This window comes from Mastacembelus armatus, chromosome 19, assembly GCF_900324485.2.
Source record: "Mastacembelus armatus chromosome 19, fMasArm1.2, whole genome shotgun sequence".
Lineage (NCBI taxonomy): Eukaryota > Metazoa > Chordata > Actinopteri > Synbranchiformes > Mastacembelidae > Mastacembelus > Mastacembelus armatus.
The window spans coordinates 16,869,238-16,894,926 of NC_046651.1; the positions used below are offsets into that span (position 1 = coordinate 16,869,238).

The following is a 25,689-nucleotide window of genomic DNA, read 5'->3' on the forward strand; positions in this document are numbered from 1 at the left end:
CTATTGAGCCAACATTCAATAGAATACTGTGATGATGAACTGTCAGAGATCAGGGGTGAGTCATACAGGTTTGCTGAGAAAATGCTCTTATCAGAGAAGCTTGATGTATCATCACAGTCATACTCTGACACAGAGGACTCAACAGTGGTAACTGAGAAAAAACACAGTCTAGTTTCTGAGGAGAGTGGTAGCCATAGCACTGAGAGAGTGAGTCAGCAGCAAACAAGCCCAAAGAGAGAGTTTATTTCTAGGTCATCGAAAGATGGGTCTCCTAAATCTAGTAAATTCTTGCACAGGGATGAAGCATCTCAGTTTGATAAGGTGACAGTGCTCCATTACTCCACAGAGCAGGGGAGCCCCAAACATGCGGTTTGGATGCGGTTTACAGAAGATAAACATGACAGGAGCAGAGATAAGCTGCTTTATGAGGATAGAGTAGACCAAACTGTAAAGGAAGCTGAAGAAAAACTCAGTGAGGTATCACAGTTCTTCCGTGACAAAACAGAGAAGCTCAATGATGAGCTGCAGTCTCCTGAGAAAAAGCCTGTGAGACGAGAGCCAAAGGAACCCAGGTCCTGGCCTAGCTCAGCCTGTAGTAGCCCTGAGAAAACACAGCAGAAAGCTAAGACAGAAGAAGGGTTCAGTAAGAGCAGACTGAGAGAGCCTTCGGTTGGTAAAATGTTTGGCAGCACCACAACAGCTGAAAAGAAAAGCTCTAGCTTGCCGAGCAGTCCCCAGAGAAGTGTAGTTTCTCAAAGCAGTGAGAGTAAAATTCATCAACAACCTAAGACCAGTGAGTCTGAACCCTCTTCTCCTGCCCATATAAAATCAACATCCAGAGTTAGTGCTGTGAGAATGAAGTTTGAATCTGAAGCTCAGAAACAAAGTCAGTCTAGTCCAACCAAAATTCCTCCTCCTGTGCAGCCAAAGCCTTCAATAAAGAAATTACAGGAAAGCAAACTTCCAGTTTTTCAGTTTTTTGCAGGAGGAAAAGTGCCAAAAGCATCTGAAACATTAGAAGAAGGAAGCCTGAATAAGGATGTTGAGAAGGACAAATATGCTGCCACAGACAGCAGCAAACATGCTTTGATATCACCATCTAAAATCCCAAAACACACAGGAGACATGCGGCCAAACATAACCACCTTAGAGGGCTCTTTGCATAGACAAATTACTGAAACCGAGACCGACAAATCAGCTACTAAACAGAAGGAAAGCCATTCCAGTGTTACTCAGGAAATGAAAGAAAGTAAAGGTCAGAAGGTTGAGGCACATGTTTTTACTGATATTACTAAACCGCTGGAGAAAGACAGTGGTGCTAAAATGTACCAACAAGTCACAAAAAGTGAACCTGCTTTCAAAGAAATAATAGCTGAAATACCCAAAAGAGATACTGAGGAACCACTTAACAAAAACCTCAGAAAAAAGACTCAAGAATCTCAAATTCCTGTGATGACACTGTCTTCTACTTTAGATAATGACTTCACAAAGAAACCAACAATAACAAAACCTTCGCAGATACCTACACTTTCCAAGATCAAAGTACAGACATGTCCTGAGACAGCCCTGACAACAACAAATGAAAATCGAACCTTTGAAATTCTAGATAATGCTCCCAAAGATTCCAACTACAATAATCTTCCCGGACCTAGAGAAATTCTGGAGAAAGTCTTAAGCCCTCCAACAGCTATAACAACCAAAGAGAATTTCAAGGGCATCAAAACATTACCCGTTTATGTTGGTGTCCAGATGGGCAGGCAGGCTGAGAGAGAAGCCAAAGGAGCACTGTACACAGTCAAACAGAAATCCAACTCAGCACTCAGCCCCATTAGTCCTGATGATGACACACTAGAGCAGGTTTCCTTCATAGACAGCTCAGGGAAAAGCCCCCTTACACCAGAGACCCCCAGTTCTGAGGAGGTTAGTTATGACCTCACCTCCAGGACTCCTGATGGCTTTATGGGATTCATTTCAGGAAAACCCAGCCCCATCATGGAGGTGTCTGAGGAATCAGAGGAAGATGACCAAGGAAAGGTTTTTACTTTTAATGAGGCCCTACCAGAAAGCAAAACTAGTGTTCACACCACCCAAGTCGACCTTGATAATGCTAATAATCAACAACCAGAAATAAATGATAATCAACAGGAATTATCAAATAGTTTCAGTTATAATGAAACAACAGGCAACGGCAGGCTTGATGAAATAATAGGGCAGGAGCAGCAAGAAGCATCAAAAGACAAAGGTATTGCATATATTGAGTTCCCTCCCCCTCCTCCTCTGGACTCAACTTCAGAAATTTCAGACACAGAGAGGAAAGGTTCCTGTGCCTCTTCGGAGACTGAGACAGAAATGATGGAAGTGAATTTACAGGAAGAACATGACAAGCATTTGCTGATCGAGCCAATTATACGGATCCAACCTCCTTCCCCAGTGTCCCTCGGGGCAGATGACACTAAATCAAATGCTGAGGAGGCAGAAGAAGATGAAGATGAATCAATCTTCCAACCAATTCCTTGTAAAAAATTCACTTTCAAAGTTCCTGAAGAGGAGGATAAAAGGAAGGAGAAGGAAAAGGCATCTAAATCAAAAAAACATGACAAAAATGGAAATAACAAAGATCCACATGGTGGAACCAATGGCTCCAGTGGTTCCAATGGGTCTAAAGGTTCTAATGACAAAGGGGAGGACTATGAGTATGAACAAAATGGAAATGACCAGTCCATAACAGACTGTTCTATAGCAACAACGGCTGAATTTTCTCATGACACAGATGCAACAGAAATAGACTCTCTAGATGGATATGAACTCCAGGATGAGGATGACGGCCTGTGCGAGCAGGCAGATTTAAGGCTGTTTGGTCTTCCAGACAGCCGGAGAGACGTCTGGGCAACAGACGCGTTCAGGTCCTCTGACCGCTCTTTTCCCCAGACCAAATTGGAAGTTATTGAAGAGGAGAAAACCCCAGAGGAATGTCAAAAGGACACTAACAAAATGGATACCCTCTCAAATGGTGGAAAGCTTGATGACTTTAGTAAAGACGAGGTTAAAAGTAAGGAAGAAAAACCCTCAGATAAAGATGGATTTTCAGACACTTACTTTAGTTATAAATTAGATGAAGAGTTTCACTCTCCTTTTAAGACTGTTGCCACTAAAGGGCTGGAGTTTGACCCCTGGCCCAGTAAAGGTGGAGAAGAAGTTGTTGACATGGGAGGGATACCAGAAAGCAATGGTGAGCCTAAACCTTTTGGACTGGCAGTCGATGACCAGTCTCAGGCATCAGCATCAGACACTACACCAGCCCGAACACCAACGGATGATAGCACGCCAACGAGCGAGCCAAACCCATTTCCCTTCCATGAAGGGAAGATGTTTGAGATGACACGCAGTGGTGCGATTGACATGAGCAAGAGGGACATGGTGGAGGAGAGGCTCCAGTTTTTTCAGATCGGTGAGCATTACCACTCAGCGGGCAGGTACAGGGTCAGGGACTCAGAGGTAGATGTCTCTTCACAACACAGGGATCAGTTTAATACTCAGGGCCCTACAGAAACCTTAACAATGCCTCATGTCTCCACACAGACTACTACAGTCCACCTACAAATGTCAAATCCAGCTGGCAGTTACAGCACATGTAGAGACTCCACTTCCAACACTGAACCTAAATTTTCCACTTTTAGAACAGGATTTGAGATGTCATCTGATGCTTCAAATTGTAGTTTTAAATGTAAAACAACCTTTTGTAATGACGCAACCTCAGGAAAAATTGTAGATAGTTTTTATTCTGTAACTCTAACTAGCTCTACTGATAATTTCACTCTTAATACACCCGGCATGACGGATATCTGTTTGAATAATAGTCCATCAGATGTTCCAGATTGTTATTTAAATCACAGACTTTCTTCAGAGTCATCTGAAAAGCAAGACTATCGAGATTGGACCTCAGAGAATCAGAATTCTTGTCACCAAAGCACAGATTATTCTTCGCCATCTTCTCAACAGAGTAGCAATCCCCAAACATGGAGCAGCAATACCAGTAGCAACATCCTTGTTTCCCATTACGCCAGTTCAGATGCAGTTCAGCCTGGCAGTGTTGTGCTGTCCTCTTTGGTACTTAAGGAGGTCAGTAGGACAGAGGCATCCTTGAGCCAGCTAGAGAAGAACCGCAGGGAAAACAGGGCTTGTACTAATGTAGCAATAACAAACAGAGGAGCCAAAGAAACCAAAGCCCAGATATGCAAGTCCAGGTTACCAGTGAGCATGTCCAGCCGCAAACTATGCAATCAAAGTCGTCCAACAGTGAGATACAACGCACAGGAAAATATTAATAAACTCCAAGTTGGGAAACATGCGGTGTATAGAGCAAGACAAAGATTAGACCCTTTTGAGAATTCATTTCCTAAATCTAGAATTCCAGTATTGAAAAGTGGTAAATACCCCAGTTGTTCTCAGGAGCAGAACCAGGTTAGAGCCAAATCAGTAGTTAGTGACAGAAACATTAAAACTGCCACTGGTAATAGACAGCTAACTAAAGGCAGCAGTAGACACAGCACTGAACATAGCTCAGTGAAAGCTCCAGGTAGATGTAGCACAAATAAGACAAAGAAGGTCAAAAGCGAAGCAGTCACAAAGAACTTTAAAACAAAGTGTGTCAGTAGCCAGGTACCCAAGTCTTTGGACCAAAGCGTTCCCAAGGAGTCTGAAATAAGGTTAGAGGAGAAAACACTGCCCTCTCAGGATGAAGAAAGCTGCAGCCTCAGCACTACCAGGAACACTTCTAGAGCTCCTACACGTTCCTGCCCTTCACGCACCTCTACCTCTACCTCCACCCGCACCAGCACCAGCACATCATCAACACCATCTGCTAGAGATGTGAGAGCTCAAATTGAGCAGGCCAGCAGTGAGAGGATGAGGAGGAGCAGGAGGAAGAGTAGGCGGACACTTGGAGGGAAGGAACAGGAGGAGGGAGGGAGTCAGGTTGATCAACCAATCACGGCTCCTGTCACAGAAACTAGTTTGTAAACTCTTTCTAAACACTTGTTATATGATCTCTCTTTCTCTGTGAGATGCATGTAACTGTTGTGGGTGCTGTGATGTAAGTGTAGCTGTGGAGTCTTCTTCCTGTCCTTCTTGTTATCTGTGTCCTGTGCTGTCTCATTAAGACAAGAAGGTGAAAACACTGAGGATCAGTTACAGAGATCAGACTAGAAATACTGGTCTGAATGTTTTATGTAACATACCTGGCCTTATTTCGAAGATCTCTAAGGCAAAGTGTGTCAGTAAATGTCTAGTTACCTCATCACAATAATGATCGTGTCTAGAAAGAAAAGGTACAGAAACTAGAAACTTTCATTATCAGCAAACATGTTTTGGTTGTCAGCACTGATTTGTGAGTATGCTTTGAGGAACTAAGGTAAAAGTGAGTATGCATTCCTTCCTATTCCTGTGAGGCATTTTGCACTGGGATTAAGGCCTTGTCTACACAACCTGCCACCATTTATAGACATGACTGAAGCTTAGACTTAAATGACTGGTGAAAATATGACATTGTGTTTGTGTTAGTCTGCTTGCCTGGTGCGTAGAGATCATTTGGTACTTTTTCTGTCTGAAATCACTCTGAAAACAATTCATCGGCCGAACTTGACAATCATGTGAGTGTTATCTGCACAGGAGCATCATTTGCAACTTGGTGGAAAAGCTTGTGCATCTGGATTACATTTAGATTTCAAGGTGAAGCCATGAATTGCTTTTATCAGTGAAAGAGGTCGTTGCCTGATAATGGATTGTTTGCTGTTAGTGATGTGGTGCAAAGCTCTGTACTCAAAGGTCCAAACTACTACTACTACTAATACTATTGGACATTAAACACACAGTGTGGAATGTGATTCTTTTTCTGGCCTCACAGATCCTCATGCTTTTTCTATTATGTGTTTAAAACTAGTTGTTGCAACAATATAATTAGATCGGTATTTAATTTTTATGTTTACATACTGTCATTATCCCTGTTGACCAGAATATGAAAGCTAATGTAGTCTAGATCTCCAGTGTTATTTATGTCCAATCTTGAGGATGTTTCACTAACGTTAATAATAAACTTTGGGGAAACACATTATTAGTAATATAAACAGGTTGTCATTTATACACTGTTCATCTTCTAAACCGACTCACTGAGGACAGTCTGGCCAGAAAAGCTTTATTTCTTTTATCCAGGAGTGAGATATGGGACAGTGAGCTAAAGTTGGTCTCGGTTTGTCCAGTCACCAACACTACTGGCTTTAATATGAATGTCACACCAGACATGTGCCCAATTAAAAGCAACAAATCAGTTTAACTAAGCAGGTATTCAATCGGTCTTTAAACCACATTAAGGTCTACAGTCAGAAACAGACAGACTTTCAGTTCACAATCCCAATCTGTCATTGCTCTAATCTGCAGCCAGTTTGAGCAGCACGTTTAATTTAGAGATTGTTGTAACATTACACTCTGTTAAATGTTTGTATCCTGCTCTTCCCTGATTCCTGGCTCAGGCCCTCAGAGTCCCTGTGATCGAACAGACCTCCGCATGGCAATAATAGCTGAACATCTCGGACTCAGCTGGACTGGTGAGTGCGCACAAGTCTCACTTTTTGCCACTTCATGAAGGACACCCAAGAACACGCATGAAACTCGTTCTAGTTAAATAAATCCAGTGTGCGACCAGAGACTCGTATATTTATGATCGTATTCACTGATGGAACATTGGAAATGATTCCCCTCTGACACCGAGGAGGATTCGGTGTGATTTGAAAGAACATCCATGTGCGAATCAATCTGCTGAACTGTGCTCAGCTTTCAAACCAGTACTTGTGCAGTGTTTGTTGCCATCTGCTGGACATATAGTATCAAAGTATCTGGACTGAGCAGTACTGCAGTGGCATTTAGTCACACACTCCATCAATATTAATGAACATTAAACAAATTATAAACACTCAAACACACAACAACATACGCACATCATGTTGAGACTCATTAGGGGCTGAAAAATATGCTCAGAATAAATGAGGTGTTATTTTAATGGTAAATGCTTGTGTTTACTGTATATTCATCAGTCACATTGTGTTTGAGTGTATTTAAGAGAAACAGAGGGGTTGTTTGTTTGTACATATTCCACTTGAGCAGTGATGAGGGTGTGGTCTCTGCAGTCCAAGCCCGACCACCTGCACTGCAGCACTGACCCACAATGCCTGTATGTGTGTCAGTGGGTGTGATCATCATGTGTGCATGTGTGAGTCCACTGTGCACAGTGATCCTGTGAAGTGTGTTTGCCGCCTGTCCGTCCATTGCGGTGACTTGAGTGAGTGCTCCGTAAAGGAAAGGAATCTAATCCATATTTAATGAGCGTTGCTGTTGCAGAGCTGCAGTGAACCAGCAGACCTGCTGAACATCGTGTTCTCATGGTTTAAGATTTATAGCCCGTATTCGTTTCTGTACAGGCAGCGTTTCAATCCTTCGTTAGCTTTACACTCTGCTTACACATTGAGTGAAGCTTTTAACAACAAAGTCAGTCTGTTAGAAGGAGACTGTCATTTGATGTGCGTTATAATTGCTGCAAACCAGGAATCTGATTTAAAATGTTTTCTTTACCATAGAACGGTTCCAGTGCAAACTGTGTCATCAGTTAATTGAATTACTGAGTTAAGGCATGTTTGTCCTTTCACTTTGGTCTGCAGTGCTTTGAGTTATTGTTGGGTTATTGCGAGTCTGAATAGAAATAGAAATGAGACTTCTGTAATGTTAGTGGTGGATTTACTTTCTCAAGGCAGAAACCTGTTTGTTTGTGGTGTTTGTTGTGGCTGCAGAGCTGGCCAGGGAGCTGGAATTCTCTGTGGAAGAGATCAACCTCATCAGGGTGGAGAACTCCAATTCCCTGACAGCACAGAGCTTCATGCTCCTAAAGAAATGGGTGCACAGGGACGGTAAAAATGCCACAAGTAAGTAGTTGGTGTGTGGGTACACATTTACATATTTCAGTTGCTGGTTTAAGAGAAGTTACTCAGCATACCTGACATGTTTTATGGTGTTAAACACGACATAACGTGAGTTCCTTATCATTTCTCTGCTTCTCCTCTAGCGGATGCTTTAACTGCGGTGCTGACCAAGATCAATCGTTTGGATATTGTGACTTTGCTGGAAGGGCCCATATTTGACTACGGTAACATTTCAGGCACACGCTGCTTTGCCGATGATAACGCAGTATTCCCGGATCAGTCCGATGGTAAAGTGTAGCCCACCCTAGCTGAACTCTCAGTCTATCTCTCAGTCTATCCCTTCACCCTTCTTCACCTCCTCTCTCAGCCAGATAGTCAGACCTGACTGTGTAAACAAAAACAGAACCAATCAGGCTCCACCAAACAGTGGAAAATGATTAGAGGTTAACTGAAATGACTTAATGCTCCAGCAGGTTCATTGAGCTCATATCAGTTAATGCACCAACAGGTAATAATAGCGTTAGAGTCGTATTTATTAAGCAGTCACCCAGTTAGTCTCTACGTTGGGGAGTGCGATCAATTTGTAGCACTGTAGGGTGATTATCAATGTGTCTGAAAGTATCTATAATTTGTTCCCCCTTGTTCAAACCTTATAGATTTTAATTAATGGAGGACAATCTGTACCATTTTGGGTGCATGAGATATTTTAGTATGTGTGACTGTTTTTGTAAAGTGTCCAAAAGCATGATCCTGAAGCAGATGGAAGCCTCTAATGGACCGGTGTCTCTGTCCCAGCTGATAAATGTATTGATTATCTTATTGATAAGAAAATGAATGAATCACGTTTTTCAGTCGGGTTAGGGCACTGGTTCATAAGCCTGCTTTATGATAGTTATGTTTATGTGTATGTCCCTTAAGTTTACATTTTTAACTCTCCAATACTAAGCAAGTCTCCTTTTGTGTCAAATACATAAAAACATAATTATAACAACCATTTAACAAAAATGGCATGCTTGCTTCATGCAGTATGGCAAGTCTTTTTCTCTCTCTTTCTATATTTCTCTCTTTCCTCTTAAATGAAAATGAAATGTGGCAGCCACTAGTATTCTCTGATTCTGACAGACACAATGAGGATCATTTCAGGACTTTGATGACAACATCTCCCTTGTTACAGATAGTTAATTATAAAATATACTCTGCAAGTTATAGAGCAATTAGCCTGTTCATCACTGTGGAACAGAGGTTAGCTGGGAGTGGGATGTTCACTTGCTGTTAATACTTACACATAGAAAATAGGGCTTAAGCTCTTTATGGAGTATTTATATATTAATATTTTGCTGCTTTTCTGCAGCTGCTTTTTACATCCACTGCCAGTATTCGTGTACATGCACTTTATCTTGACAAAGTATCCATTTTACATACATCTAAACATTTTTCCATTTCTATGTAGGCCAAGGAAACAGTGTCTCTCTGTGTCCAGGCTCACTTCAAAACAAAGTTCTGAAATGGCTCACATTGCCAGTCTGCCCACCTGGTTTCTGAAAATCATCTTAACACAAAGCTCAGTGTTACCGTTGCTTTCAGCAGTGAAGCAAAGATGATCTTTTTGCCAAGATGATTTCAAATGAAACCAGCATTTTAAGTGAACGAAAAATTGCATGGCCACGGCTTTGTGTGAGAGTCTGCCTGCTCTAATGTTGTTGGCTTAAAACAATACACTTACAACACTCTTCAAATGGGTGGAGCCTTTTCAACGCAACCACGAGTGTTTCGTGCAAAGCGCACGTTGATCAGGATGTGCTCTGCACCAGATGACACTCACACACGGGTTGAAAATGAAACACCTTTTTCTGAAGTGTGCAGTGTATAATTATACCTCTGTCACTGCTGTTAGCTGTACTGTACCTGTCATGTCCTGGGTTCCTCTGAGCCTCCCAGCCTCTGCGCTCCACTGTAGCTTCTCCCGCTCTGAGACCAGCAGATGTCCTGCCTCCTCCTCGCTCCTCTTCTTCCTGCTTCCAAGCAACTAATTACTAAAGCAAATCCCCTTCAGCGCTAAGCACGACTAACCAACTCATTTCAACCAATGGCTACCTGTTTGGTGACTTCAACGGCTTTTTGCAAATTACTGCTTCTGGATCCAGCTGTTGGCTTCTGCTCTTACCTTCTCTGCTGAGTTAAACTGGAAATAAAACACCCCTGTCAGCACTAACAACACACACTTTGAACTGGGAGGTTGTGCAAAACTCTCAGCTCTCTCCTGCCTATTTCTGCACCAAATAAATGCCACAAACAACTAAATAGCAAGCATTAGCATTAGCATATCAAGGCCATGTAGGGCTCGTGATGCTGCTCCAGTCATGTATGTGCCACACCAACCACTTAGTCTTCCTCACTGAGGCCTGAAACCAAGGAATACAGTTTGAGAACACAGTGCTAAGTGGAAGTGTAGCACAGCAACATGTTTAAGAGAAAAGGCTGTAAGGATGAGGACTAACTGTTTCTGTAAATGTAAATTCAATTAACTTCCTCACCTTCACTAAATAGGAGCTCAGAGCGACTCCCAGAGCTTTTCTGCTTTCTATTATTGTATATTGTATTGTATATTCTGTTAATACAAAATATGATATATAATACATATAGTGCAGTTTGTTAGTGGCCAGGCAAACATCTCTGAGATTTGCTCTAATGACATCTGTATTTATACAATCCTGCCTTTCACATCCTCGTTTTCTGTCCTACAACTAGTCACTTCCTTATAAAATTCAACTTGTAGCTCATTATACTTTAAACCTCCCAAAATCCCAAAACCTTCTCTAATGAAACAAAGCCAGTGTGTGAATTTTGCCCCTTTATTCCTGTAAATGATCTTTTCCTCACTGTTTAAAAAAGCTGCTCCTGCTCTTGAATAACAAGCCTGTTCTTGCTTATCGACTGAGACAAGCAACCCCATGAGTCTGGTGTGCAATGTCTTCGCTTCTGCAGCTTCTTAAACATCAAGCCTTCAGCAGTCACAACTTCACTTCATTATCTGTGCATTCACCTGTTGTATATGTTGCATTTGTCCTGTCTTACACCTGTTGTGTTTTGTTTTTTTTGTCTCTTGTGATTTGTGATTGTAATAGTTCCAAAACTCAGATATCCTACGTTTCCTCTGTGTCCTCAAACATCTCAGCCTCGCACCTCTGTCCATGCTACTCCTCCCTCCTCCTGCTCCTCCTCCATCGCTTCTTCCTCTTCTCTCATTGATCCCACCAGTATCACCTCTTTCTCTTTTCCCTCCCCTCCTGCTGGCCGTTCTCCCACCTCCATCCTTCACTGCCCGTCATCTCCGTCGTCACCTCCTTTTTACCTTCTACCTGTTGCTCCTGTCCTCCCTCACTTCTTCACTCTGCCTTACTCCCCACCTCTTCCATCCTCCCCTCAGAGCCCTTTAAGGTGCTCTTCGTTCTTCTTTAATCCACCTTCCCCCTCTCTGCCCTCGTCTCCTCTCTCATCCTCCATACCTCCTCTTGTTCTTCACCCTCTTCCTCCTGTTAAATCTTCTCCTCCCTCTCCTTGTACCTCCCCCTCCTCATCTGGTCTCTCCTTTCCCCCCTTTCCATGTGATCCTCCTTTCCCCTCTCCTCCCTCTTCTTCTCTTTCTTCTCCCTCTTTAATACTTGCCTCCTCACCTTCTCCAACGCCAACACTTCTTCCGTTTTCTCCCACTTCATCCTCCCCCCTTCTAGACCATCACTCTCCCCCACCCTCCCCCCTCCCTCCTGGTGTTCCTCTTTACTTCAGACGGGATCGTTCTGTTCCTGAGGTTTATATTTAAATGTCTCCTGCTCTTGTTTATATCAACACGGCTGAATGACCTTAATTCTTTTGTTCACACACTGACAAAATTATTGGGACAATGAGGTGAAATCAGGCTTGTCTGACGATGCTGTAATAAAGACCCCTCAATAATTTCACTGCTGCTGCATTTGGATTTAAATCAGTAGCTTTGAGTCTGAGGCCAAAAGGCTGCAACACGACTGTTTCTGATGAAGTTTGCAGATTATTGTGACTGAATGTTTAAGTAAATTTAATACAGCTAGCTTACTGTTTATATTCTGCCTTTGGTACTTTCATTTCTCTGTCTCCATCTTGTGATATGGTCATGTGTCTTTGTGGTAGTGCTGGTTCAGAGGTCACAGGAGTCCCCATGTCTTTGTTCCTTAGACCAGTATTGATTTGTATTGGCCACCTGAGGGCAGGGTATATACAAGATTGACATATTATCACCTTGTGAATTTAATTGGTGGGTTAGTATAAAGTTGCCTTCTGTAGACAGGGAGCATATCCAGCTGAGAAATATCAGATGTTGTAGCTACAAACTGCTGCACTATGCTGCTCACTTATTGTGTAAATTTATGTACCTGCCTAGTGACAAACAAAAAGATTTCAGCAAAGGAGCATCCAGCTAGAGACAAATATTAAGCTGGAGAAATGCATCAGTCAGACACAGACATAACACAAATAGATGCAAATGTTGCTTCGTGCTGCTAATGTGTAAATAAATGCTAACTAACATGTGCATGATATTTTTTCAACTGTATCTAATTTCCTGAGGTGATAATGTGTCAGTGCTCTGTTCCCAGTTTGTCCCAAAGTGGCCAAAAATGAATCAGCCAGTGTTACACCTGTGTGACTTTGAACAGTGTTACCCTTAAGTGTTCCACATGTTTTTCATTTCATCACCTCCACCACTATACCTCCCCCCCCCTCTTTTTACTTTCCTTCCCTCTTCAATCCCCTTCCCCTCTAATCCTCTACTCCTGCCATCCACCCAGGATACCACAATATAGATCTGGAGCTGCAAACCCCCTCAACCCTCAACTACGAGCCCCCTACCCCACTACGCGTTGACAACTTCTTTAGCGAGGAAGACTCTAGCGTAGAGTCCCCTAGCAAGACCCCCACGCTTATTAGACCCAGTGACCTCTCTCTCACTCAGACCACCAGTACCTCCAGCACTGACCCCATCACAGTTGCCCCAGGCCCTGGCTCCTGTGCCAAGCAGCCCCCCCTTGTTGGGGCTGAAGATTCAGCCTTGAGCGCTGGAGAAAGAGAAGAAGAGAAGACGGGGTTGGCTTCTTATGAGTGGCTGGATAATGACAGAAGAGCAGTAGAGAAACCAGGAAAGGGGACCGAGGAACTGAAGCCAGGGCAAGGTGGTGTTTTGAAGGGAAACCAGAAACAAGATCCTGCCTCAGATATTATTCATGGAAACGGAAGAGAGGAAGAGGAAGAGGAGATGACCCAGGAGCGGCTGCAGAGTCTGCTGGAGGACATAAAGCTGGAGGGAGGCTTGGAGGATGAGGAGATGTCAGAGGAGAGGTTGAATGCCATCCTCGAACAAGTACGGCAAGCAGATAAAGTCATGTGTTCAGTTCCAGGCTGGAGAAGTGAAACGTCGGGCACAGCCGTGGAGTCGACGGCCCCTGGCCACAGCTCTGGCACTGAGGAGGGCAGGTAGGATGTGTTTTATTATCTACAGATTTGCACACCAAGCTTTCCTGCGATCGCGTATCAGTTTACCTCCTCACTCAATGTCCCTCTTCAGCCCTGACAGTCTCCCTGATTCGCTGGAGCAGCCCCCTGCTCAGACCGACAGACAGAACGGAGGTCACACTGGCGCAGACAGGGAGGGAAGGGAAAAGGAGGCCACGAGGGAAGGATCTCAGGAGGACAGCACAGCGGGACCAAGCAGAGGACGGGAGGGGGGAAGCAGGTCCCAGCACAAGGTCCAGGTGAGAGTAGTTCTTTTAGAGAGGGTGGGTTTAAGCCACACATACACTCACAAATACAGCTGGACATTAATGCTACCCTGCTACTGGGCTGCCTTTGTCAGGGGGGTGTTGATGAGTCCGGCTCTGATGAGGAGACCACTGTCACCACCAGGGTGTACCGCAGACGGGTCATACTCAAGGTGTGTGAAGCCTGGTGTGTGGGCAGCCAAGGCAGTGTGCAGTGCACTATCATCAGCTCTGTGACGTTGTGCAAAGTGTGTGACGAGGAGCAAGTCACACAGATAGAAAGACTGAACAAAGGTTGCGTGCTGTGCTGGTCTGTGTTCAGGGCACTTGTGTATTTTGTATATTGTGAGAGTGTGTTTCATGTCATGTGATTTTATCTTGTGTAGCATGAAGTGCTGCTCACTGCTTGTTGGTGTGAGCCACTACGTTACCTGCTGTGCTGTTTGGGTTTTGGCTTTCTACCTTTTTGAAGAAGTATTGGTTGTACTGTGTGTGCGTGTGTGCGTGTGTGCGTGTGTGTGTGTGTGTGTGTGTGTGTACTACACAGTAAATTCAGCTTGTGCTAAGAGTAATTCTGAGCCTCGACTTACGCAGGAGCAGGAAATCTGATTGTGTTTAACATGGTGATGATCTCGGGCCATGACAAGTGTGTCCACGTATCTTATCAAAAGCTGCTCGACACTGAACCTTTTAGATATTTGCTTCCTTAACGATGTCATATACAAAGCAAATATTAAAAATTTGTTAAAACAATCACTTGATGTGAAAATGGTAAAAATATAAAATATGAGCTATTTAGTTTAGAAATGTAGAAAAATGAAATGAGATGAAACTTTAATTGAATTTTAACTCCCAGAGATCAATGCATTATAAAAACTGTTGCTAATTATTTTTCTGCTGATCATCTAATCATGGCAGCTCTAAAGTACAAAGACTCTGCCTCTGTGTAAACTGTGCCTCATCTTTTGAGCTGATCATGTGATATGTATATGATATGTCTTAGGAGCTGAAGAGTTGACAAATTCTTTCTTCTGCATGAAAGGAAAAGAAAAATCATCGTCTTAATTAACAGTGACACTGCTGAAAGTTGAGAACTTCTCTTGTTATTTTATTTTCGGGACAATATTCGTCCTCTTGAAGCAGCTGGATTCTACAGATTCACATCATCATACGTGTGTGTGACACCGCAGGCTTCAAGAGTCACTTTGACATATTTTAGTATTTATTAGTGTGGGTTGGGTTTCCCTGCCCTCAGATTCTTGGCCTGCCAAAATGCTAAATATTAAAAAAAAGAAAATAATGCTTCACAGCTTCCTAAACTAAATACTGAATAAGAAAAGGCTTTTTGGCTTTTTTAATAATGAGAGAGAAGTTGTGTGCAGTTTGGTTATTAAATGCTTTGTCTTTTAACAGTGGGAATCCTAACAGCTGTTTGGAAATGTTACTCTATTTTCTGAATAACACAACTACAGACAACCTGTGAAGACTTTTTCCAACCTTACCTTTACCCGTCCATTCTTTTCATCCCTCTGTCTCTCACTTCTCCATCCATATTTTAACCTTCATCCCAGGGAGAGGAGGCCAAAAACATTCCTGGAGAGTCTGTGACGGAGGAGCAGTTCACAGACGAAGACGGGAATCTGGTCACCAGAAAAGTAACCATCCTCACCCTCACCCTCACCCTCACCCTCATTCATTAGCTGTTAACTACTTAAATACACACACACACACACACACACACACACATGCCAGTCAATTAGAAAAAGGCTGTTTCTTTAAATAGTTTGTCATCTAAAACCAGTGTCACCAAGAAAGTGACAGAAACACAAATGCATGAAGACAGCAGTTACCCAGAGTCTCTTACCCTTGTAAACACAAACTCCAATGAACCCTCCACGCTCTCTTTTCCATTATTTCTCTTCACCAAATGGTTTCCTCCTTCCTCTCCTCCATCCCGTCCCCCTTACATGCCTCTACCCCCTACAGGTGATCAGAAAAGTGGTGCGTCGCGTTGTCAACTCAGAGGAAAGGAGGGAAAGTGAAGGCGAGAGTGCTGAAGGACCTGGTGGTGGTGTTGGCAGTGGTGTAGTAACAGGTGGTGCAGATGCTGCTGCTTCAGTAAAAGGGGCACCAGGAGCCACGGGGGGGAAGGGCAAGAAGAAAGGGAAGCGCTGCCGACAGGGCCACAAAGCTGAGAAGTGTGGAGAGAAAGTCCAGAGAGGGAAACCTGAGGTTGTCGTTAAAACCAACCACCTAACTTAGTCAGCTGACCTTTTTCTGGCCTACCTGCACCTGCATGAAACTATAATTACATGTAAACACTGAATCAAATCCCTTCAGAATAATCTGAAAGTACTGGTTATAACCAAACCCTCAGAAGACTAACACCAAGCTCTGCACAACTTGTAGCTCATCAGTTTGTGGCTTAGTTTGTGCACTTTCTGGTAATTCTGTTAAAATTTGTGCTGCCTCGTGATGGAAAATAAGATTATAGACCAGGGGTGGGCATTTCCGGTCCTCGAGGGCCACCAGCCTGTTGGATCGAGTGTGGTCAGTCAATCAGAAGCTGGAAGATACCAATTCACTTTGTCTTCCGCCCAATTCACCCTGATCTGAGACGGTATCTTCCACCTTCATCTGATCTCAGCATTAATCTGAGCTGGTTGCTTGTTTGTAAGAAGGGTTTCAGTTTGTTAAGTGCTGTGTAATTGAGTAGCAGCATCATTACAGCAGCTTTATGCACGTTTGAGATTTGCAGTGGTCGTTGTGCTGTGTGCTGCAGTGTATCAGTAGTTTGTAGAGTGTGCACTAGTCTTAGCTCGTGATTTGAGAACTACTAATGTTAAATGATTCATCAAATATAGAAAAATCTATATTTTAACAAGTGTTGATGAAGCATGTGTGACTGGTTTGCAAACGTATAAAAACTTTATCGACCTTTTTCTCTGGTTAAACTTGTCTCTTTCAGCATGTTGCCTGTGATCTCCTGATGTACAACTCTGCTTCATTAACAAACGGGTCATATCTGTCCAGAGCACAACACTTATCTGTTTCTCCCCCCCCCCCCCCCCCCCCCCCCCCCCCCCCCCCCCACTGTGTCTGCCCAGCCTGGAGACAGCAGGAAACAAGAGAAGAAGAGTCACTTATAACAGTAAAGCTCTCAAATAAACCTGGTAATTATTTTTTTCTACTTATCAAAACTCAAAATGGTGATAGATTGGTCAGATTTGAACTTAAACGTGTTAACCTTTGCTCACCAGGTCTGCAGATGTCTGCCTTTTAACACCACACACACCCTGGGAGGAAAAACGGACTGGAGCCCATGAGAACGAAGGAGCCTCGTCAATCAGCCAAAACGTGTCTGAAGCTTCCACTTTCAACGCATGGTTTTCAGCAAGACGACGCAAAACGACTTTTTCTTTTATTTCGCATGAGCATGTCACCAAACTCAATCACTGTCAGAAACACCACCAAAGGACATGCACGGATGTGAGCCGGAACTTTCTAATCTTCGATGAACGAAAGGCGTCTGTGCCCGAATACAGACGAACAGGAACCTGCTGACGGATACAGAAGACGTGATTCACTCTCAGACACTCGCCTTATATGGTCTATTTCTTTCCTCCTGGAAAACTCCCACAGTATTGGGGTTGTATTATGGTTCTTTTTTTTATGAAATATAACAGTAAAGGGTGATTTTGTTGTATATAAATGAAACTGTATAAAATTGAAAAAAAAGAAGAAATCAGTAGCTTCATAGATTGTTTATGCACTGATTTGATTTGATGAAGCTTTGCAGTCGGTGCGTTTGTATTTGCGAGGTCGACACTGAGCAGCCTTGAGTGTGTGACCTGATGTGCTCTTCCCAATGATTATATGAAAAGGAACAAAACATCTGTATGCGAATGAGAAACGAATGAAGATTTTAAAAACTGCTTGATTCTAAACAAAGGACTTTACTTTAAAGCCAACAGCTACTTCTGCTCTGTCTGTGGAACACTGTTTTCAGAGAAATTATATTTTGATGCATGTAATGTCACTTTATTTTTATGCTTTCCTTTTTTTCCTCCTAATTCAAAGCACTGTAATACAATTAGAGGGGGTTTGATGGTACTTGTCAGTGTGAGCACTCATATACCAAACACCTGTAACTGTTTTTATTTTTTACAAAAATCAGACTAAAGTGGCAAAATAACGCTTCATCCTTTCGCTTCAGGACGGTACTGACTGTGTCCCTGAATTTAACCTGCAGACTGGCACATTTTCTCCAGCCACTTGTGTGTAACATTAAATAAAAATGTCTGTCTGTGCGCCCATCATGCATACTAGAAGTGACCGTTTAGGCTTTTAGCTCTGCTGTGGTTTTATAAAGGGGAATGTTTTTATTTTGATGGTTTGATGATTTTTATCTTTATTTAACTGGCTGTATTTACATAAGAGAGAATCTCATTTTTAGCCCCATTACACAAATCTAGTCCTTTTTACTAACAGCTTAAAATCACAAAAATAAAATCATAGTATTCATCACATTGTTAAAAATTCTGATTTTCTGTTCCTGTGTACATCCTTCTTGTTCTGTCTTTTCATACGAAACCACCCTAAGCACCCACTGCTGATGAGAAATTTGGTACCAACATGTATGACGAACCAACATAGCCTACACTGGATGATCCAACTAATTATTTAAGCAGAAAAATAAACTGTGTTTAAACTGACTTTCTGTGAGTCCGTCTGTTTCAACCCAGACAGTGACTGTAAATAAAAGGATTTATTCTAGTTTGTTTGCAGCCTAAAAAGGAAACTGTGATGTAAGATGCTGTCAAATACTCAAAGAATGGTATTGATAGTATTGTAACTGCACTGTTAGGATTTGTGTTTCCCTGTTTTTTGTTTTTCCTCTTGCAGTGTGTTTATATGATGGTCAGCATGGCTTGCTGCTCTCCCAGTCACTGATGAGACAAAGCTGTTTCTGGTTTGCTTCATCAGCAGACTATTTAAGTCTACTCTCCTCTACTGCTGGGTGCCAAAGTATTCCAGGTATTGCTAATTGCCAGTATTTGTTTTACTGAATGAACCTCTTCAGCCTCTGTTTCTGGGGTTCCACCTTACAGCGGGTAATGTTTGGTATTTTTGCATGAAAAATGACAAATCTATTAATAAAACATCCGCCAATGTAAAAGACTTATGGGCATCTAGTGGTGAGAGCTCAGAATGCAACCTGCACACACCACCCACCGTTCCCAGACGCGAGGGTGGGTACGGTGTCTGTCACCTTTAAAACAAAACACGATTGGTATTGTAAAAATGAGCCATACTGCTCCAGGTGCTGTCTTCTTCTTTTTGGGTCAATATAAGTGACACAACAGTGCCCTCACGTGTTCATAACCTGGTAAAGCGTCACACTTGACCTGCATTTTTAAAATAGTGTTTTTCTTTTAACTTTTTTTTTTAAAGCAAACCAAGTGCACCCTAACTGCAGTGACACATGAACCACAACATTTAATTCAAGATTTTTATTATAAAATGTTCAAAACTGTTTATAACATTTAAAAATACATTTTTACAGTTGAAATAACATATCAAAGGTGTGAGGGACTGCTCGTTGTCTTAAAAGTGACGTTTAACACAAGAAGAACATGCAAACATTTACTTTGAGGCCTCATGTGTCCATTGTTTCTCCTTTTTCCAAGACTCTGAAACTGTTATCAAATTTTGCTGAGTTCATGTGAATGGGTCACTGGCCATCCTGGACAGCCCTGTCACTTTGTGCTCAGTCCGGTGTCTAAATGACACATCTGGCAATTTCTCATTGAACTCTTCTGCTTTTCCTGGGGATCAGTTTGACATACAAACGAAATAAGCATCAGAGAAAAGTTTTTTTTTTTTATATGGATGAGACTCTGCACTTCAGGTTCATTAGTCTTTATAACCTGAGATTGTTGCTCATGCTCCTTTTTTGTTCTGCAGGCTCAGAGCTCCGTTCACGCAGTACGGGATGATGCTGACGGTGACCAGAGGGACAGTGGCACTCTTGCAGAAGGACAGCAGGTAGAACAGGGCGGCGGTGTGCGTGGGAGGCTTGAAGGAGTCGAACAGGTGCAGCAGCAACAGAGAGCTGACAATGTACCCTGCTTTGACCAATGGCCTGCTGCTCTTCTTGGTCTCAGTGTAGAGGGGTGAGTGCAGCCCCAGGCCCAGGCCAAACAGGCTGCCCATGTTACGCAGGAGGCTGGCGAAGGGTGTGGTGTCCAGGTGGACCCACTCAGGTTTCACGCACCACTTCTGTGCTTTCTCCAGGGTCCACAACAGGTCCACACCCAGAGCTCTGAGCAGGAGGTAGAAGCCCACAGCGAAGGAGGTCAAGAAGAGTGTGGTGTAGAAGTATTTCTTCATGCTGGCGGTGTAGATCCACTGAGTTCTGTTGAAGGCTTCAGCCACAATCATACCTACAGACAAAACATGTTGAAAAGCCCAGGTCAAATTTATGTGTTAAATATTAAAATCCAAAGCTTTTATTGTTTCAGGCTCCATGAACAATGTTATCTGACCGACATTACTAACTGGTTATTCAATTATTCACTGACGTTATGCATTAAAAAATGTCCATACTGACCTGTGATAACACCAGCAATGACCTGGTGTGGGAAGTGTGCAGCGATGAAGACTCTAGAGAGACAGACACACACCTGGACTCCCCAGAAACATGCCCACAAGACAGCCCGCAGATACCTGTCACGACACAAAGTCAGGGCAAATTCTGAATTCTGTTATGAAACCTTGAACAGAGAATAAATCGACTGAGGACGCTGAGTTAAATCAGTCCGGCTCTCACATGCACCTGAACAGGCAAGTCAACCTTTTAAAGCAATATAACAATTAACACATTTTTCCTTTGCTTGTCATGAGAACTTCAGCTGCCTGGACATAAAAACAACCCATATTCAACACCCTGTTTCTGAGCACTACTTTTCAGACGTCAATGATCAACTACAGCACAGGACAGTCCACAGTGATAAGCTCAGAGTCAAAGAAAATGGTAAACAACAGTGACATCAATGAGGACAAGAGAGCAAAGCTGAAGCTGTTGTGTGGTTTAGAAGATTCTCACCAGTCTGTGTTGGTGGACTTCTTGGTTCCATGTTTCTTCTTGCAGGTCATGATGGTGAGGATGGAGGTCACCAGGGTGTAGTAGATACCTGCAGCTCCCATAGCGTGACCAGAGGGGCTGCCTGGACAACACAGGCACAGAGGGTACAAGTCACTCTCTGACCACAGCATAGCATTATTAGCATTAGTTGCTGATTATTAATGAAACAGTTCATTTTTGTGTTACTACCATTACAGGCAGTGGTAAAAGTAACATAGACTCAAGTAGTGTACTCAAGCACAGCTCTGAGGTAGTAGTAATTGAGTATTTGTGTTTTATGCCACTATATTGCAGAGAAAACCTTGTACTTTTCACTGTATTACTTTTATTTGGCAACCAGTTACTGTTCAAATTAAAGTTCTAAACCTAAAAGTAATATTATTTTCTGCTAATATATAATAACAGGCACCAAATACTTCTTAATTTAAGTACATGTACATTTTTACATATGCAAATGAGTTTTGATTTAATTACACTATCTGAGGCAGTGTGATATATTTTTGTAGTATTGGAAAACAACACAGAAAGTGAAGATTACTCAGGGTTAACTAGGGTGGCTAAATAATGCCATGCATAAACATATCAGGCATAACTCACCTGGCCCAGTCTCACAGGTCATTGGGTACTGTTGGATGTGAGGGGGAGCGGTGTTCGCATAATGAGCTGTCTCATGGACCCACCAGTAAGGCCTTTCCCCAAACAAAATCCTGAAGAAGACAACAAAAACATGCACAGGGTTACAATCTGAAAAAATGTTAATGTGATTTCCAGTGATTTTTCTCTTAAATTCTTTCCTCACCATTTAAACACCAGGTTCAGCCAGTCTCCGATCACAGCCACCCAGATGAGCTTAATGCCCACTGATGCACGCAGGTGAAACCAAAGCGGGAAGAAGATGAAGAAGGTGTTCCTGAGGTCTGCTGCCCAGGAAACCCATAGAAACAAGCCCTGGGCATCCTTATAGTTGGTCTGCAGGTAGTGGGTGGAGCTCACCCCAAAACCATGTGTGGCGTCCATCAGAGCATCAAGCATCTTAGCCTTGAGAGGAGGAAAAATTGAGTGTGGTAAAGTGTGAGTGAGTAGGACATAAAAGAAAAGGACTGCTGTTAACAGTGACACAGCTGGTTGGTTTTATACCAGTGGGACCCACTACCCAAACGCATGCACATGCTGATCTTTGGACCTTGAACATGTGTAATAAAACACTGTGAGTCGGGCAGGGTTGTCACACAAACAAGTGGAAGAGATAGTGAAAAAACAAAATGTCAATTGGTGCCTTTATCAGTGAACTACTGTATGTAACAGAGAAAGGAAGTCAAGTGACTAATGGTTGTTTCACAAATATGACTTCATTTAAACAATTCACCCTCAAAAAGTCTGCAAAGTGACATTTGTTTTTCACTGTGCTGAATTTTTGGAATATAACAGGTTTTAGCTAAAACAAACTTTCAGGACTTTTCTTCACATTTTTTTCATCCCACACTTGTAGCTGCAAAATAATTTTTTTCAGTTATGTAACTGCTATTTTGATGATTTGGTGAAAACTGGTTTCCATGTGTAGGTTACATAAGGCGATCAATGATTAAATGATCGGGTTTAGACGCATGGATATGCAGTGATAGGAAAAAGTAGCACACAGGAAGCTTGAACACAAGTTACAGCTCTATCATGACAAGTATGTCCCCACAGATCAGCTCATACTTTACCTTGTTTTGAACAATATGTTCATGATAAGAACGGTATCATGTCTCACACTGGGGTCCCAGGCCTACGTTTGAAGAAAAAAATGACGCACTCTATCTGGGATAAACTGTGAGCCAAGAACAATTGATTTCACAAGCAACTGGCTTGGACTGAGAGCAGGAGCTGGTTTATTTTCACTGATCAAAGAAAAAACTGGTTTTCCCAGCACAGTTAGCTGATTTTGGTTATGCTGGATTTTAGCAGAGGGGGCCTCAGGGGTGTAAAGGTTAAGGAACCTGTCTGCAATGCCTCAAAGGCAAACAAATTCACTAGCCTTGAGTAAAGTCCAGTGTGGATCACACAATGTCAGAACACAGGGGACTGCCTGAAAGAGCCTGGCCGCAAACTAACCAGCAAAGACGACAGGATTCAGTGCATCCTCCTCACGTTGTGATATCATGGATCTTCTCCACAGCTGGGGCGTTGAGCTGGCGGTCCATCTGCAGACCGAGTACAGCAAATATGAGGGTTTGTTTAACCTGGCATCCACAGTGGCTGATCTGCACACCACTTTCTTCTGGTTGTTCCCAGTCTGGTTCCACCTGCGCAGAGATACAGGGCTCAGGCTCATCTGGGTAGCAGTCATTGGAGACTGGCTCAACTTGGTCCTGAAATGGTAAACATAATGGTGAAGTCCACTGAAACACAGAGAGAGGGCTGTATTTTGAGTTTCTTGGTTTCTCCATGGCAGGGTCCTTTCTGGGGAGAGACCGTACTGGTGGGTTCATGAAACCCAGTTTTACGGAGCAGGACGGGCCCCAGCCCTGCAGCAGTTCCCTATCACATGTGAGACTGGACCAGGTATAGAACCGATTGTGTCTTTCACAGTAGAATAAATTTTATGTGGCAGAGTGAACTATTATCCAGGTTAATATTTATATTACCAGATAGTGTTTAACAAGTGCACATAGCTTGTTCTGTCGGGTCCTTAAGGACCACTATCAATGCAGTATTGTGGTGCTGCATATATGTTTTATATAGTACTGAGATGGAAGCAACACCAGAAATAATTTTCAACCATCCAATCCTTGATTTGATGTAAATACTGCACATATTTACGAATATTTGACTTTGACATTATTGTAAATTTGATTTCAGTCTAGAATTAGACAGAAATGCTACAAACACTGTTTCACAAAGCAAGGCTTCTTTAAAATTTCCAAATACACATTAGCATTTAGGTCATTTATTATTATTTATTCTGAAATATGATATTAAAACTACATCTTTTATTGCTTTCAAATAGCATCTTTGAAGATGACTAAGAGAATAAGTCTGTTTCTTGCAGGAAGTCCTTCAGGCCATGCCATGGGTGCAGCTGGAGTGTGGTATGTGATGGTAACAGCACTTCTCTCAATTGCAACAGAGCAGCGATGCCCAGCTTTACTGTACAGGTGTGTTTGTAGTAATGCAGTCAGTAAGTTCTTTGTAAATTGCTGTTAATTCCCTGATCCACTGACTTTCGGTTTTCACTGTCAGATTCTTGCAGATAGGCCTGTGGATGCTGATGGGCCTGGTAGAGCTCATCGTCTGCATGTCCAGGGTCTACATGGCCGCCCACTTCCCACACCAAGTTATTGCTGGAGCCATCACAGGTCAGTCTACCTAAAATAATAAAACACTGTTTTCTGAAATCTTTGCATATGTGGCTGCTTCTTGGACTCTCTTCCTTGTTTTTGTGACAGGTTTAACTGTAGCTCAGGTTGTTTCCAAGAAGAAGTGGATCTACAGCGTCACCATGAAGAACTATTTCTACACCACACTCTTCTTGACCTCCTTCGCTGTGGGCTTCTACCTCCTGCTCAGAGGTCTGGGTGTGGACCTGCTGTGGACCCTGGAGAAAGCACAGAAGTGGTGCGTGAAACCTGAGTGGGTCCACCTGGACACCACACCCTTCGCCAGCCTCCTGCGTAACATGGGCAGCCTGTTTGGCCTGGGCCTGGGGCTGCACTCACCCCTCTACAACAGCACCAAGAGGAAGAGTATAAGTGCCACTTTCCAGATGGGATGTATTATTGCCTCTCTATTCCTGCTTCAGCTCTTGGATGGATGGACATTTTCTTCTGAGAACCATTTGACCTTCTACTTCTTGTCTTTCAGTAAGAGTGCAGTTGCACTTTTAATCCCCACCACCCTGGTGCCCTGGGCACTCTACATGATTTGCCAGGGAACAAGAGAAGACAAAAATTTGTGATTCAGATTCCTTAAAAGAATATTTTCTGTAGCTTAACATTTTGGGAACCACACACACACACATTCACAGTTGTCAAGAATTAGATGAGAAGATTGACACCATTCAGTCCAAGGGAAACCAAATCCACCTAAAAGAAATTGTACTTTTCTGAGAAGCAGAAGTTCTTGCCAAAGCCCAGTTACAGTACCTGCTTCTTTTTAATGCTAATCTAACTGGCTTGGAAAAAAAAAAAACATAATTAAAAACACAAAAAACAAAAGATCTAAGATAGCTACTGCACATTGTAGTTTCATATTTAGCATACAGGCATGAAAGTAGTGTCTTTTCATCCAACTTGTCAAAACAAATGTGTTTTCCCCAAAATGTCTAACTATATGTTTAAGCTGTTAAGCAAAATGCCTATGCATTTCAAATTCTGGCTCTTTATTTGTGTCTGTATTCAGCTTTGAAACACTTTCAGTGCCGACTGTTTGTTTGTGATAACCGTCTTTTTCTCAGAAAAGGTTTGCACACGTTGCAGACTGTTTTTATGTCAGCACACATACACACATCATGTAAATAGCACCTCAGCAAACAAAACCTATGTTTCAATGCAATGATGAACAAATAATACAAAGAAATGTTTGCATTTAAAATAAAACTGTTTTTATAACCAGTTAAGAGTTATTCCTACATTAGAAGTGCCTGGCTGCCTTATTGGATTGCTACATATTGATAGGGATTCATTCTCTAACAGGAACAGCCATTAAATATTAACCAGAGCATGCTCGCTTCACTCGTCAGGCCCACGTAGTAACACTGCCTTGCATCACAGCCATGCGCTCAGAAGAGACATGCAGGGTCAAGGGGCAGAAA

At 42.7% G+C, this 25,689-nt stretch overlaps 3 protein-coding genes across 31 annotated transcripts in view; 2 read left to right on the top strand and 1 right to left on the bottom strand.

Annotated features, from left to right (window-relative positions):
- LOC113135227 (ankyrin-3-like) overlaps positions 1-18,465 on the top strand; it is a 108,853-nt gene extending 90,388 nt beyond the window's left edge. For 24 of the 29 annotated variants that reach the window (XM_026315041.1, XM_026315050.1, XM_026315047.1 and 21 more), the window contains 10 exons: positions 6,525-6,599; positions 7,836-7,967; positions 8,108-8,251; positions 12,785-13,466; positions 13,558-13,744; positions 13,846-13,923; positions 15,322-15,405; positions 15,737-15,982; positions 16,858-16,923; positions 17,011-18,465. In XM_026315041.1, coding sequence (XP_026170826.1) covers positions 6,525-6,599; positions 7,836-7,967; positions 8,108-8,251; positions 12,785-13,466; positions 13,558-13,744; positions 13,846-13,923; positions 15,322-15,405; positions 15,737-15,982; positions 16,858-16,899 — 1,670 coding nt within the window. In that variant the 3' untranslated portion in view covers positions 16,900-16,923; positions 17,011-18,465. The remainder of the gene's footprint in view (positions 1-6,524; positions 6,600-7,835; positions 7,968-8,107; positions 8,252-12,784; positions 13,467-13,557; positions 13,745-13,845; positions 13,924-15,321; positions 15,406-15,736; positions 15,983-16,857; positions 16,924-17,010) is intronic. The other 5 variants (XM_026315056.1, XM_026315068.1, XM_026315059.1 and 2 more) reach the window with 5 other exon arrangements.
- A 977-nt stretch (positions 18,466-19,442) lies between these two features.
- Positions 19,443-21,992, bottom strand: g6pc1a.2 (glucose-6-phosphatase catalytic subunit 1a, tandem duplicate 2). Its single transcript, XM_026315073.1, has 5 exons — positions 21,697-21,992; positions 21,495-21,604; positions 20,859-20,979; positions 20,364-20,479; positions 19,443-20,196 (listed from the first exon to the last, which is right to left on the bottom strand). The coding sequence occupies exons 1-5, from the start codon at positions 21,927-21,929 to the stop codon at positions 19,694-19,696; spliced, it is 1,083 nt and encodes a 360-aa protein (XP_026170858.1). The 5' UTR covers positions 21,930-21,992; the 3' UTR covers positions 19,443-19,693.
- Positions 21,993-22,886: 894 nt separating this feature from the next.
- On the top strand, positions 22,887-25,036 carry g6pc1a.1 (glucose-6-phosphatase catalytic subunit 1a, tandem duplicate 1). The gene is made up of 5 exons (XM_026315620.1): positions 22,887-23,256; positions 23,332-23,441; positions 23,929-24,034; positions 24,120-24,235; positions 24,326-25,036. Exons 1-5 carry the CDS (start codon positions 23,039-23,041, stop codon positions 24,832-24,834), a joined length of 1,059 nt encoding a protein of 352 aa, XP_026171405.1. The 5' UTR covers positions 22,887-23,038; the 3' UTR covers positions 24,835-25,036.
- Positions 25,037-25,689: the final 653 nt, after the last annotated feature.

Coding starts and splice junctions, on each gene's coding strand:
- g6pc1a.2 (XM_026315073.1), bottom strand. CDS start 21,929: ATGCTTGATGCTCTGATGGACGCCACACATGGTTTTGGGGTGAGCTCC. Junction 21,605..21,696: donor CTGAACCTGGTGTTTAAATG/GTGAGGAAAGAA, acceptor TGTCTTCTTCAG/GATTTTGTTTGGGGAAAGGC. Junction 20,980..21,494: donor GACCTGTGAGACTGGGCCAG/GTGAGTTATGCC, acceptor TGTGTTGTCCAG/GCAGCCCCTCTGGTCACGCT.
- g6pc1a.1 (XM_026315620.1), top strand. CDS start 23,039: ATGGATCTTCTCCACAGCTGGGGCGTTGAGCTGGCGGTCCATCTGCAG. Junction 23,257..23,331: donor CTCAACTTGGTCCTGAAATG/GTAAACATAATG, acceptor TCTCCATGGCAG/GGTCCTTTCTGGGGAGAGAC. Junction 24,236..24,325: donor TATTGCTGGAGCCATCACAG/GTCAGTCTACCT, acceptor TTTTTGTGACAG/GTTTAACTGTAGCTCAGGTT.